Source organism: Macrobrachium rosenbergii, chromosome 3, assembly GCF_040412425.1.
Source record: "Macrobrachium rosenbergii isolate ZJJX-2024 chromosome 3, ASM4041242v1, whole genome shotgun sequence".
NCBI classification, from domain to species: Eukaryota; Metazoa; Arthropoda; class Malacostraca; order Decapoda; family Palaemonidae; genus Macrobrachium; species Macrobrachium rosenbergii.
In genome coordinates, this window is record NC_089743.1 from 17,473,119 (window position 1) to 17,488,697 (window position 15,579).

The 15,579-nt window shown below is 39.1% G+C and overlaps 1 protein-coding gene across 16 annotated transcripts in view; it reads right to left on the minus strand.

The window, feature by feature from the left end:
* Positions 1-15,579, minus strand: part of LOC136852944 (mucin-21-like) — a 159,509-nt gene that overhangs the window by 137,332 nt on the left and 6,598 nt on the right. For 3 of the 16 annotated variants that reach the window (XM_067128091.1, XM_067128055.1, XM_067128028.1), the window contains exon 1: positions 13,427-13,555. The exons of 7 other annotated variants lie outside the window; for them this stretch is intronic. In XM_067128091.1, the coding sequence (XP_066984192.1) occupies positions 13,427-13,493 (67 nt within the window). In that variant the 5' untranslated portion in view covers positions 13,494-13,555. Of the gene's footprint in view, positions 1-13,426; positions 13,972-15,579 lie in introns of those variants that run through there. 6 more of the 16 variants (XM_067128038.1, XM_067127968.1, XM_067127975.1 and 3 more) reach the window with 5 other exon arrangements.

A 15,579-nucleotide genomic window follows, 5' to 3' on the forward strand; every position in this document is an offset into this window, starting at 1 on the left:
AGACTCTCGTTATCTGGTCAATAACACAAGCAACTCGTGTTTTCTGGGTAATAACACCAGCAACTCGTGTTCTCAGGACAATAATGCCAAGGATTCATGTTCTCAAGACAATAATGCTAGCAATTCATGTTGTCAGGGCAATATCACCAGCAGCATGTTCCCAGGGCAACAATGCCAGGAACTCGTCTTCCTGGGGAAATAATGCCAGTGGCTTGTCTTCCCAGGGCTATAATTCCAGCAACTCATGTTCTCAGAGTAATAATGCCAGCAACTTGTGTTCTCAGGGCAATAACACCAGCAACTCATGTTGTCATGGCACTAAGGCCAGCAACTTGAGTTCTCATGGCAAAAGCATCAGCAACTCTTGCTCTCAAGACAAAAATCCTAGTGACTCGTGTTCCCAGGGCCAAAACATCACAGGGGCTCATGTTTTCAGGGCAGTAATGCCAGCAACTCATGTTCCCAGCGGAATTGGCAGAGACTCGTTTTCTCAAGGCATTAATGCCTGTGGCTCGTTTTCTCTGTGCAATAACGCTAGTGAATCGAGTTACTATTGCAATAATGACAGCAGCTCGTATTCCTAGCAAAGTAACACCAGCGACTCATTTTCCCAGTGCAATAGTGCCAGCAACTCATGTTCCCAGCACATTAATACCAACGACTGGGCAATAACACAAGTGGCCTGTTTTACCGTTGCAATAACTCCAGTGACTTGTGTTCCCAGGGCAATACCGCCAGAGACCCAAGTTCTCAGGGCAATAACTCCAGTGACTCATGTTTCCCCAGCCATAATGTCAGCAACTTGTTTTTCCATGGCAATAATGCCACCGATTCATGTTTTCAATGAAATAAGGCCAGGGACTTAGTGTTCTTAGGGCAATAATGCTAGTGACTCTTGGTCTCTGGGCAATAAGGCCAGCAATTTGTGTTCCACGGGCAATAATGGCAGCAACTCGTGTTCTTGGGGCAATAACACCAGCAACTTTTGCTCTCACAGCAATAATGCTAGTGACTCGTGTTCCCAGGGCAATAACACCAGTGACTCATGTTATCAGGGTAACAACGGTGGCAAAATATGTTCTCAGGACAAGAACAACAGTGACTCATTTTCTCTGGGCAATTACACCAGCGACTAATTTCTCAGGACACTAATGCCAGCGACTAGTGTTTCCAGCGCAACAAAGCCAGCGACTCGTGTTACCAGTGCAATATTGCCTGCAACTCATGTTCCCAGGGCAATAACTTCAGCGACTCATGTTCCCATAACAACAACGCCAGAAACTCATTTTCCCACGGCAATAATGCCAATGATTCATGTTTTCAGGGGAAATAATGCCAGGGACTCTTGTTCTATGGGCAATAAGGCAAGCGATTTGTGATCCAAGGGCAATACCAGCAGCAACTTGTGTTCTTGGGGCAATTATGCCAGCAACTTGTGTTCTCACACCAATAATGCTAGTGACTCATGTTCACAGGGCAATAATGCCAGCAATGCCTGTTCTCAAGGCCAGTGTTTCATGTTTCCAGGGCAATAACACCCGTGACTCATGTTCTCAGGGCAATAATGCCGGCGACATATGTTCTCAATACAATAACAGCAGCGACTTGTTTTCTCAGGACAATAACACCAGTAGTTTTCTCAGAGCAATAACACCAGTGACTCATGTTCCCAGCACAATAAATCCAGCGACTCGTGTTACCAGTGCAATAAAGCCAGCGACTTGTGTTCTCTGGGCAATAATGCCAGTGACTCGTGTTCTCAGAGTAATAACAATAGCAACTGGTGTTCTCACAGCAATAACACCAGTGACTCACCTTCACAGGGCAGTAATGGCAGCAACTTATGTCTGCCAAGCAATAATGGCAGCTACTTGTGTTCCCAGCACAAAAATGCCAGTGACTCAAAACTCAGTGCAATAACACCAGCAACTTGTGTTCTCATGGCAATATCACCAGCGACTTGTTTTCTCAGGGCAGTAAAGCCAGCAACTCACATTCCTAGAGCAATAATCCTAGCAACTCTTGCTCTCAGCGCAATAATGCCAGAGATTGTGTTCCCAGGGCAATAATGCCTGCGACTCGTGATCTCAGGCCAATAACAGCAGTGACTCTTGTTCTCAAGGCAATAACGACAGTGACTCGTGTTCTCAGGTCAATAATACCAGGGACTTGTGTTCCCAGGGCAATAGCGGTACTGATTCATGTTCTCAGGTCAATAACACCATGAACTATTGTTCCCAGGGCAATAACACTAGTGACTTGCGTTCTCAGGGCAGTAATGCCAGCAACTCGTGTTCCTAGCACAATAACGCCAATGACTCCTATTTCTTGAGCAATGACACCAGCAACTCATGTTCCCAGGTAAATAACGCCAGCGACTTGTGTTTCCAGGTAAATAACGCCAGCGACTCATGTTCCCAAGTAAATAAATGCCAGCGACTTGTGTTCCCAGGTAAATAGCGCCAGCAACTCATGTTCCCCGGTAAATAATGCCAGTGACTCGTGTTCCCAGTACAATAACGCCAACTTGTGTCTCTGGGATAATAACACTAGCCATTCGTGTTACCCATGTAGTAACACCAGCGAATTGTTATCAAAGTACAATAATGCCAACTCTTGTTCTCCAGTCAATCCAGGACAAATAACACTGCTCTGGGACTTGTGTTCTCTAGGCAATAACACCAGCAACTCGTGTTCTCAGGACAATAATGATAGCGACTCATACTCTCTTAACTAGTCGCAATAAAGAATGTTTCCTCAAGTGCTGGTCTACCTATTCCTTATTCGACTCCACTTTCCACGGAATTCTTCTGTTGCATATATATATATATATATATATGTATATATATATATATTCTGTTGCATCTATATTATATATATATATATATATATATATATATATATATATATATATATATATATATATATGCTATTTGAAAAGTCACTGATGACAATATAACACATAAATTATTGCTATATATTTTTATATATATATATAAATCATATATATATCTGTGCACTATATATATAACATTTGAAAAGTCACACACAATTGGAACACATAAATTGTTGCTTAGATTTTTCCTATGCCTAAATCACCATATCTGTGCACTCTCTCTTAACATTTCACACACACACGCACGCACACACACACACACACACACACACACACACACACACACACACATATATATATATATATATATATATATATATATATATATATATATATATGTGTGTGTGTGTGTGTGTGTGTGTGTGACTGTATAAACAGGATTTTATTAGCAATTATGTTTACCCTCAAGTTACACCATTACACGTTCCCAAGGACTTAGCATTTGAGGGACTACATAATGAGTTTTAATCCCCGAAAACTGGGGGTACGCATTAAGGAGCTACCGTGTTAAAGGGGAAAGCTGTGTTATGGCTTCCGTTCCAAGGGGGTCGCGTGATGATTATTGTTAGCGCGTACGAGATTGCTTCATTTTTGTTTCACACACTGACTAGGTCAGGTCGCCCGGCAACCGAGCAAACACATACTGAACGTGCGTAGCTGTGGTCTCGCTGCGTGCGTTGTGTGCATACCTTAGGTATTTACCCTTTTATTAAAAATTTAAGGAATGCATTTAAAGGTATCCCGTTAAGAACTGGCAGCAATGTTCTGATTTCAATATGGAAAAAAATAATGTAAGTTTCCTTTGTTAGAAAGGGAGAAAAATAGAGGACCACACATACCAAGGAATGGTAACAACTCACGTGAGCCCAAAAGTTCATTTAGAAAATAAAAAACACTAAAAGCCGATGTCGGCCTTACGGGCCAATATCCCATACTGGTATAACACAAATTTCAAGGACTGCTTCAGGTTCCATATAGGTTTAAATATAACAGGATGCAGTTATTAAAAAACAAAGGCTGATTATCGGATCCTTTCTGGAAAATGACTGATTGCAAACTGTTGGCCAATTCGGAAAATAACTGCAGGAATAAAGACAAGTCTTGGCTCACTAAGCACCACAATCCATTCTGGTGGCGGTCGCCAAAAAAAAAAAAAAAAAAAAAAAAACGAAGTGAATGACACATTCTTTTACATTAAACTGGTCATATGCCATCAAGGGGTCCTTCGAATGCACGTGAACTTTGCAAGGAGAAAATCACCTAACAAAACAAGTGCAAGGAAAACATTTCTAAAAATTATGTAGAAGAAAAAACTTATATGAATGGCCTATCTATAGATCAAGACAATAGTTATATACTAATTCTTTACAAAAACTGACACATCCATAAATTATACTTCTTTTGGCCAAATGGCACTGAACGCCTTCGATAAAGTATATTCTGTAAGCAGACACGAACTGTTGTGATTCAATAATGACCTTGAATGCTCAGAAATCCCGCCTCCAGTATCCACAGCAGTGTTCGGTCATCGATTTTGTCACCAATCTACGCGCACTGCTCGTCGCATTTCAATTGGAAGTTTTTTTTTAATTTCTACCTTTTCATTGTTCATGCTATGTTAATCTGGCCATTCATAAGTATGGGAATTTTACCGTTTATATGGAAAATTAGAATGAGGACGTAGTATAAATATAAATGCGCACTCCCAATTTAAAACATATAAAATATCGTACTACTAGTAGTACAGATTAAAAAATATGATTATGTCTAGCTAAAAGGGAGAGACACTTACACTAAAATAAAGTTAGGCTGAAGTAACGGAATGCTGTGACTCAAATATTGGTCTCTAGAGAAAACTTCGTGTGGAGTAAGCCATTTATTTGGGTAAAATGGCGTCAAGTAAAAAAAGTGGGGAGAATTTTCTTTTTCATGAAATGACGCGCCCAAGGTGTGCGGAAGTGAAACGTTTTCAAATATGGCTCCAAATGACTTGGTTTCCCGCTACGTAACTGACTCTCCTGATCACAAGATATCGATAAGTTTGTATGCATGACTAACATATGACTCAATACACTTCATCTCTATGACCACTGGCGTCATCATTATTATTTGCATATTTATAGTGAAACAATTTTTTTCTACCCTTGGGTTGCGACAGATGTGAAGATATCATAATTGCTGAGATGCAAAATAGCGACAGTTTCAACAAAATTAACAAACGCCCATATGTGTGCGCAGGAAATGCCCACTTTGTAAACTGGGGGAGTACTCAATAATTCAAAGGCGGTAGGTATTAATCTACATTTAAGAATGCTGACGTTCTAAGGAAAGATTTCGAGGCGGAAGAATGGGACGGCGCCAGGAGTTGATGAGGTTACAGGCGAGACACCACGATAAGGTACTACCTGTGAAAAAGTGAGTGACAGACTAGAATGGGTAAAACAGAAAGATTCAAAGAGAATGGATGAGAGGAATAATTGCTCTGACGCATCAAGGCAGCGGAATAGAGGCGACTGGAAGAATTATAGCCACGAGATTCCTGGGTACACTCGGGAAATTGAGCAACAGTTTTTCGACTGAGAATGAAAGATATGGATTGATAAGGGTTAGATTAGTGTAATTTAGACACAGAGGAGACTGTGTTATTCTCTAGATCAAGTTTTATAGGAAACAACTGTGCGAGAAATTCGGGTCATGAGCGAAAGGTGAGTGAGGTATATGTTCAAATCGGGAAATCTTAGACTGAACTGATAAACATGATACGAAGTGTGAACGATGTACCGTGTACAGGGATGTTGATAGCAATGCAAGTCTATGATGAAAGTGAGGCTTGTGTGTTGTAACAGCTGGTATAAGATGAAACTGTCCAATATTTCTTTAGGCAGAGTAATAAGAGAAGTCTGACAAAGGCAGGAAATGTCAAGGCTGTTATAAAGGATTTGACAGTGCTCTTAAACAATAAATTATATCAACGTAGAACATAAATTATTGGGTAAATGGAACTCGAGAAGATGGAGGAATGGCTATTAGGAAAATGTAAGTTTATTTAAGTTTCTGAGAGCTGGTAATGGCAAAAACAGCGAGCAAAGGAGTCTGAAATTCGGTGAAAGAAGAGACGAAGCAGGATCCCTACAAAAGAGTTGGAATAAATCGTGGAAGAGCGAGAAGGAACTGCTTAGCTAATTCCTTTCATGGAAGTGAACTGTGGACGTTGAATCAAAACGGATATATAATGTTAGAAGATTCTGTGACGAAATATTTGGTCAACATATAGGGTAAGAAAGCTGACAGACAAACTTATGGATTCAAAGACGTAGTACAAAAGGTGAAAAGATGGATCACTATGCTTTGATACGAGTTCATCATGTGGAATAAATGAATGGTTGGTGTACCGTGCGTATGATTCATCAATTCTAGAAGGAAACAGGAAGACAAAGGACGAGCGGGCTATGTGGAGGGAAAGAAACGTTGGAGAAGAAGGGTCTTCGTAACCGGCAAGCATGAATTACGTACAAGATTTTGGTGCATGTGTATGTATAAATGGGGAAGGGGGGAGGGAGGGGGGGTAAGGTGCTGCAGCGGAGCTCATCTATGTAATATGAACTGATGATGTTGTCAAAGCTATCTCCACTCGGTTTATCCTTGATAGCGGAGTGATGATGACTCTCTTTTACCCCCAAAGACAGACAGACAGAATACACACACATTTATATATATATATATTAGCTGACCAACCTAGCACTGCCCGGGAAAACTCTGAATGACAACCGATACACACTCTCTCTCTCTCTCTTTCCCTCATTCTCCTCTCTAACACCCCTCTACTCTACTCTCTCCCTTTCCTGTTAAGATGGTTGCTTCAATTACACTGCCCAGCATTTTTTACATTTTATATTTCACCCATTCTCACCCACATTCCTATTGGGGCTAATCTTGGACTTAAAGAGCATCGGGAGATTTACTACTCATCTCAGTGACCTCAAAAACTATGGGTTAGACACTATCTGTTATGTGGACATTTTATTTTTCTCCCATTCTCACACGCGGCCCCCCCCCTCTCCTATTGGGGCTGAACTTGGACTCAAAGGGCATCAGGAGTGTCACCATTCATCTAAGCAACCTTGTAAACTATGGACTAGACACTAATATCTGTCATTTTCGGTTATTTTCACGTCACCCCCTTCGGTGCCAGTGATGTTTTACCCCTACAGTATTCTTTCCCAGGTAGTAAGTCATATGTATACCATGTCTGGTTGAAATTGCTCAATGCATTTCAGAGTTATGTTGGAACACACACACACACACACACACACACACACACACACACACACACATACACATATATATATATATATATATATATATATATATATATATATATATATATATATATATATATATATATATATATATATATATATATATATATATATATAACCTAGCCTACAGAAATCACATATAAAATCGACGAAAAGCAAATGGAAAAATAATAATAGTAACTGGAATTCTTTCTTTGTAATTCAGCTCTAAAACCCCGAAGCAAGGCACACGACCGCTCCATTAAATCCGACACGCAATGAATAGATACGTTTCAAGTTTAAAACAAACGAAGGCAAAGTTTACATTAAGAGCTATAGCAACGCCAGCCACGTGACAAGGATACTTTAAATACCGAAGTCCGCTGAGGTGTTAAATGACGCACGTAAGGATGTATTTCAGGAACTGTGTATATAACACAATTGTCCTTTGAAAAAGTTTCGTGAATGATTCATGAAATTGATGCATGAAAGCCAAGCACTGGGGCGTCCCAGCCATTCAGCACCTAAGGCAGTGAAAAGAGACTGCTGGAGTGATTGAACGGAAACATAAAGATACCCAGAAAATACACGAGAGGATTTTGCAACGATATCCTGCTACCGTGCTCCCTGACGAGACTTCCCCCTTGCACAGAATTCTTCACAAAGCCGATAAAGAGTACACGAATTAAGGCACGAAAGAAGATAACAGGGAGAATTTATATATGGCAGACCAATCATTTATTATAGGGAATGGATACTAATACAGAAGTCCGTTCTCATTTCTCATTGAATTTTGAGTAAGTTTCCCCGATACGAGGAAATTTACCAAACCCTCCAAAACATTACTTTATCTTGCCCGTATCGTTCTGCTCTTCCTAATTAGGATACTCATTTAATGTTTTTTTTCCGTCCAGGGCTTGCAGTCAGTGATGATACAGAATTAACTATCGATAACGGAAAAAACAATTTAATAATCAATTAAATGTGTACACACACACACACACACACACACACACACACACACACACACACACACACACACACATATATATATATATATATATATATATATATATATATATATATATATATATATATATATATATATAGTGTGTGTGTGTGTTCGATTGAGCATGTTCTCTATCAGCGAAGTTTAGCAATATTATCTCCGGTTAGTACTTGGATGGGTGACCACAGAGAGGGGCCAGACGCCGTCATTACATAAGTCCTCTGAGCATGAGAGGGGCAGGGCATGGGGCTAGCAACCTATCAAAAGAAGACTTACTGAAAAAACGCCATTTCATGCAAAGGAAAAATAGGGTATGACGTTTCCACAGGGCAGTGGGAAGTCGATTCTGTAACAGGCGGGAACGACCCCACCGGGCGCCATGAGGCCTGCGTTCACCTGAGCAGGGAATTCTGTTCTTGATAGCCGGGTCGCGCTGGGGTTGAGGACATGGGGCTAACAACCTCACTCCCAAACATTTGCTGAGAAACATTCTGGAGACAATCCTTTTATGAAAAACGAAGTCTTGAACAAACGTGCGTGTGTGTGTGTAAATGTATGTGTATTATATTTATATATATGTAACTTCCGGTATATACGATGCAGCCCATACATATGCAAAACATTAAAAACATTACACATTTCCCTCATCTTTATCATTCTTTCCATGATAGGAGAAGATACAGTAAAAACTGTATTCGTAACATGTTAGGGAGGGAGGGAGCTGCCCTTCACAAAATATGCCCCCCCCCAACTTTCTTTCTGTCCGAGTACACAACTCGTTGTAATTCAACACCAGTTGAATATATTACATCATTTATTGTTATTTACATGATATGGCATACCTTAAATTCATCACTACAGAGTCAACACAAAACTTAAGAAACGAAGTAACGCAAAAGAATTTCCACAGAGGCCTCTCGGACATTCTAAACAATCTTTCTTTCCTTCTCTTCCTCACACGCCTAGATTACTGATGCAGTCCTTTGAAGACGAGCAGTGATATTGGTGTTATTGTTGTATGGGATACGAGAAACATGCGCAGTCATACAAACCCTGTCCGTCTATCTAGCCTAAGACGGCTTTCCTTACTGTACTACCGATACTATAGTTTCTAGTTTTTTAGGTCAGTGGTATGCTATGCGAAAACTTGACAAACCATACGAAGTGCAAAACACAGTGCGCTGCTTGAATTTGCATCTGTGCCGCACCGAACGTCTGTTAGTCGACAATCAATCAATATCTTTCTTTCTCTTTCTGCCTTAGGCCAATTTAACAACAACGCTCTCGCTCCCTCTCAGTATATGTCTAGCGGAATAAATCTGAATACACTGAAGATATTTTGCAATGCCAATTCAAATACAATCCTATAGTACAGTACTCATTATTAGAATATAAAATTTAGGCCACAAGCCAAGTGCTGTAACCTGTGGGGTCATTAGCGCTGAAAATAATGTTGAAACATTTGACAGGAAAGAGTGGAAAGTATGGTGAAAGAAAATATGAACGGACATATAGCAAAAGGAATGAACGGGGTTGCAGCTAGGGACCAAAGGGACGCTGCAAAGAACCTTTAAGTAATGCCTACAGTGCACCACGGAAGGTACACTGACAGCACTAACCCCCTACGGGGAGTACTCACTACTGCCGGTGCGTCAATGTTGTTTTACAAACATCGAAGAGTGTTGTATAATTCGCAAGTAATACATAAAACCTGTACGATTAGACAGCCATGACAAGCAAAACCGTCAGGGAAGTACTATATATTGTCTCTTAGATCATACTTACCGATATCAGACGATAGCGAACGCAACGCTGAGTTCGCTCAACTCATATCTGATTCCTAATGATTACAGTTTAAAACGTAAGTCATACATAAAAATCCCTTAAGTTTACACAAAAAATACATCTGCCTGTATTGATAATTTATATAATAGTTACTAACAACTGTAAACAAGGAATTTACTTTAACAAAAACTGATGAAACGTATTCGAATTCATTTGTGTTTAATTTTTGGTATCGCCTGTTATGGAGAGAGCGTTCTTCAAGGCAAAGCAACATACTTTGTAGCAAGGGTCTCCTATCTGTCGAGTTATAGTCATCTATACGCCCACAGCAATCGTGATCATCATTCACGAAACGAGCAGCTCAGGCTACACATTCAACTTGCACATCTGGCCTTTACCTTATAATCGACACCTTGAATTTCCACGGCGAAAAAAAAAAAGAAAAGAAAAACGCGTCCTACACGCTAGTGGGAATCAATGAGTTATTATAACAGCCATGTGACTTTGCTAATAAAAAAAAATGGATATGGTATACACGGACCTACAGAAAAGGCTTATGATATGATCCATAGTAAATGTATAGTGTTAAAGATGAGAAGTGAGAAATTAATTTTTCTTATTATGATGGAAGCAAAGTTTTAATATTTCTATACTAAGTGAGTAGCATGGTGTAAAACTGTCTGAAATAAGGATATGTCACGTCTCCTTGGCTGTTTAGTATCTTATAGATGAAGTGATAAAGAATTGATTGCAGATAGTAAAGCGAAAATGAATAAAGTCTTTGCAAGAGGAGAAAGGTGATGATAAAAGTGACTAAGAGTAAGGTTATGAGGGTAAATGGAGGCCGGATCGATGGAAAAATGCCTTAATATGCACGGTATATAGAGGAATGGAAGTGGTTGACTCTTGTAGGTATTTGGGAGTAACTATAACGTATGATATTAGGATGAGAGAAGCAGCACGTCACGGAATATGTGAAGCAATAAAGAAACTAGTGTGGGCATAAAAATGGTAAGAGATTGGAGTGTCTAAAGAATACATGAAGGGATTACTGAGCCAACTCCCCTTTATTAAACTGAAGTATGGGTGTTAAATGCAAATAAAAGAAAACCAAATTGAAACTGTTGAGACGGACTGTTTGCACAATGAAGAACTGAAAAGAGCATCAAGTATGGAGAGACATGGAAATGGTAAAAGCGTCAGCGTAAGTGGAAGGAACGATATGTGTATTTCGGAATGATCTGGTCATGTGGAAAGACTGGAGGGCAACAAGTTGGTGTAGACAGGCTGAAATTCAGGGGTGTTAAGAGGAAGGAGGAGAGGAAGACATGTGAAGCGGAAAATTTTCGAAGTAAAAGAGGTTTTGGAAAGGAAGGGCCTTCGTAGCAAGATGTGCAAAGTTGCATGCAACACAAGTAAATACGCGCAGAGTTAAAAAAAAAAAATACTTTAAAACCACTACGGTCGTCTTTTAGTGGTTTATTTGGTTTTCCCCGCATCACATTAAAAGGACAGAATTCTTTCAGTTTATCCGTTGACGTAGTTCTTCATTGAAGGGGTGGGTAGAGCTCTCGGCTAGCACGCTGTTGGCCCAGCGTTCGACTCTCCGACCGGCCATTGAAGAATTAGAGGAATTTATTTCTGGTGAAAGAAATTCATTTCTCTTCATAATGTGGTTCGGATTCCACAATAAGCTGTAGGTCCCGTTGCTAGGTAACCAGTTGGTTCTTAGCCACGTAAAATAAATCTAATCCTTCGGGCCAGCCCTAGGAGAGCTGTTAATCAGCTCAGTGGTCTGGTTAAACTAAGATATACTTTTATCTGTTGACGTTCACAAGTTAGATTTGAACGGGGGAGGTCACCTAAATCAAGTCAGTTTCTCTTCCTGAACGAATATTCAAGAGACGTAAGCAATGCAGGACGTTGCAAATTCTTAGAAGTAATGGTAGGACACATCAAATGTAAATTACTCTAGTTTGCAACTTGAACGGTATGTAAGGGATCGGGAAGCCTACAAAGAAAATGCATTTTTGGATATTTTTTCATCGCCCTTCTTACCTTCTTTTTCGTTAATATCTGCTAAAATAAATCAGTTACTACTAAAATCTTCATCATAAATTTCAACTTTCTGCACGATGTTTTGGGTAATCATTTTCGTAATATGTCAAAATGAAGAACCGCAGATAAAAACCAACCGCAAAGTCTGATCATAAGCTTAAATACAGCATATCATATTCTTGCATTAAGCAGGCTTCATTTAGTTTGCTATAGCTACACAACTCACACTTAATTCAACACAGAAGCTACAGGGAAAAAAAAAGACTGACTACTCTCGGCTTTAAGTTAAGTATACCTTAGTTTTACCAGATCACTGAGGTGATTAACGGCTCTCCTAGGGCTGGCCCGAAGGATTAGACTTATTTTACGTGGCTAAGAACCAATTGGTTACCTAGCAACGGGGCCTACAGCTTATTGTGGAATCCGAACCACATTATAGCGAGAAATGAATTTCTATCACCAGAAAAAAATTCCTCTAATTCTTCATTAGCTGGCCGGAGACTCGAACTCGGGCCACTCTTGGCTTTAATCGATCAGTCTCCCCAATTGTAAGATTTTCCTAAATTAAGAGAATAGGACAGAACTATTCTAGTACGTTCCTTTGTTAAATAAAGGAACATATATATAATTCAATGTAAAATTTACTTACACAACAGAATCATGCGCGTAAAATTGTCCGTTCAGACATAATAATGCTCTAAGTTTTATAAGTTAGCTTTAGATGACTGTAAACTAAATCAGGTGTTTCACAACGAATAAACTTTACACTACAGCAGTTAATCCCTAAAAATTAAGCCGTAACAACTAAAGTATAAAACCACAGCAGCTGCAAGAGTCTGGCAAGTGATCGGATTCACTTCCCTGGTTTGAATTCGGTTTCTGCTTGGGACTCTCCAATTTTTTTTTTTATGGATGGTTGTACCCAAAATCTGAGGTCAACCCAAGATTATGTCAGAAATAACTCAAACGTATATTTATAGGCCTCGGATTTTGGGTACAACCATACGAGGGTTAAAAAAATACTTAATGCGAGTCCAATGCAGAAACCAAATTCAAACCAGGGAAGTGAATCCAACACTCAGCTAGAATCTTGCAGCTGCTGTGTTGTTTATCCTTTAGTTCTTGCGGCTTTATAAATAGGGATTAAGTCCTGTCGTGTAAAGTGTATTCGTTGTGAAACTAACCTGATCCAGCTTACAGTGATCAAAAACTAACTCACAAAACTTAAGAGCGTTATTGTGTCTGCTCGGCCAATTTAGACACTGCTACTTAATTCAGTGGCACATTTAGTCCAGAAAAACTATTTACAACAAGAGAGGAAGTGGTATATGGATGATAGTTTGATAAGGACCACAAAACACAAATGAGAAAACTACTTACCAAAGGCTACCAGAAGGCAAAGGCAAATGCTGGTGATAACCAACATCTTCTGGTGTATAGAAGCCATGTTGATGTTTCCTGACGCCTTCTGCTCGAGAAAGGGGAATGCTCGATGAATGACAATCAAATTACAAGACTACAGGAATCATTGAACAACGGGTGGTCATGGGTGCCAGATGTTTGGGCGCCCAAACACACGCTCGTTGGATCTCGACGACGGTGTTCTCCCTTCTGGTTCAAGGTGTTGCAAACTCAGAACCTGGCGCCAGCGCTTTCACAGCTTGTGCAAGGTAACCAACAGCCGCCAATTTACAGAATAATGTCAAAACACAAAATCTACTGCTAAATTCAGAGGATGTGGCGGAATAATCGCGATAAAATCATTTTACCCAAAAGGTATAACCCACTTAACGAAAAATACACCAAGGAAAGGAATGAACAAATATCCAATCATTGCCCTACTGTTGGTACGCCCCGTTGACAATGGTGACAAAACGCGAGTGCTGGTTGCCGTGACTCCAACTCAACAGTAATATAACAAAACTGAGTAACCCCCCGCCCCCGCAAAAAGAGGGGGGTCTACGCTTCCACACATGTTTCACGGTTATTTTTACAAGTATAAAAACTAAATATTTCCTTTTCAGTTGATCTGTGTATTGTTAAAGAATGCCATCAAAATTATTGCGGTTTGATATGTATGTATGTATGTTTGTATGTATGTATATATATATATATATATATATATATATATATATATATATATATATATATATATATATATATATATACTAATAACCGTAAAATAGTACACTAAGATAGTTAACAAGTCATTACACAAATACCTCGATAAAAAAAAAAAGTCATGAATGACAAAAACTAAAAAGGGGTAATAAAACCGGGCAAGAATAAAAAAATATATAAAATACATCCACCGTGACTGATTATCATAAACAATACAGTAAATAGGCGAATGTCTGGAGTATCACTCACTCTATCGCCATCGCCAGTAACAAACGCGTCCAGCAATTATTCATTCTAAGAAATGTCACTTAACGAATAAAGAAAACGTTACTGATTACTTCAAGTGTGACTAGAATCAGTTCTCAAGCACTGTCAGGGAGTGAGTGAGTGAGTTACATTATTTTTATACAAACGTCAACATATACATCAAAATATATATATATATATATATATATATATATATATATATATATATATATATATATATATATATATATATATATATATATATATATATCTGAGGAAGACAGACGAAAAACCACACATCACTAGGCTGTCTTTTTTATTTTATAGCCAACGTTTCGTAATTATTTACAGAGTTACATCCTCAGGTCTGTACATAAGAAAAAGATAAAAAACAATTATAAGTGCAGTCTTAGAATACATTTAAAATATTACAGAGTAAGAATGAAATAAAAATAAAAACACAACCAACCTAGAGGTGAGACAGTAAGGAACTAAATGGAAGGAAACCACCACAGCAAGAAGTTAAGCTAAATACAACTGACTAGCAGATGTATGAATATTAAGGATGGTACAAGTTGTTTTATAAATAACGACTCTAGGATTGTTGAATCTTGAGGGTTGGCAGTATGACCGATGACACTAAAATCTTGTTCTCAATGTAAGTTTTACATTGTTTTGAATGGTTCCTGATATTGGAGTGCTCTGAGTTCGAGATTCTGCTACCTGTGCGGAAACTAACTACCTGATGTGAACCAATGCGCACCTTAAGAAGCCTACTGGTAAATCCCTGAAATACATTTAGGGCAAGTATTTATAGATGACACCAGAGGACATGTAAGGACACAGCTGATCCTTTACTTTAAAACAAAGAGCCAATACTCAGAGGATTTTTGGGAATTAATTTGGCTGATACGGCTGGGAAATGCTCGTGGATAATTTTTGTAAATCTTTTTGAAAGGTTAAGTCATTGATGTATGGGAAGGTTGCAAAGAAATTCATTTTTTGTACCGTTAGGGCTCCAGGTCTTTTAGAGAAATGTTTATTAAGTAATAGATTTAACTTTCTATATACTAGCCTGGGTGGAAAACAGTTACCTTTAAAGAAGTTAACTAAAAACAAAATCTCATTGTGAAAGGCATTCCAGTTAGATGTGAGGACCAGTGCTC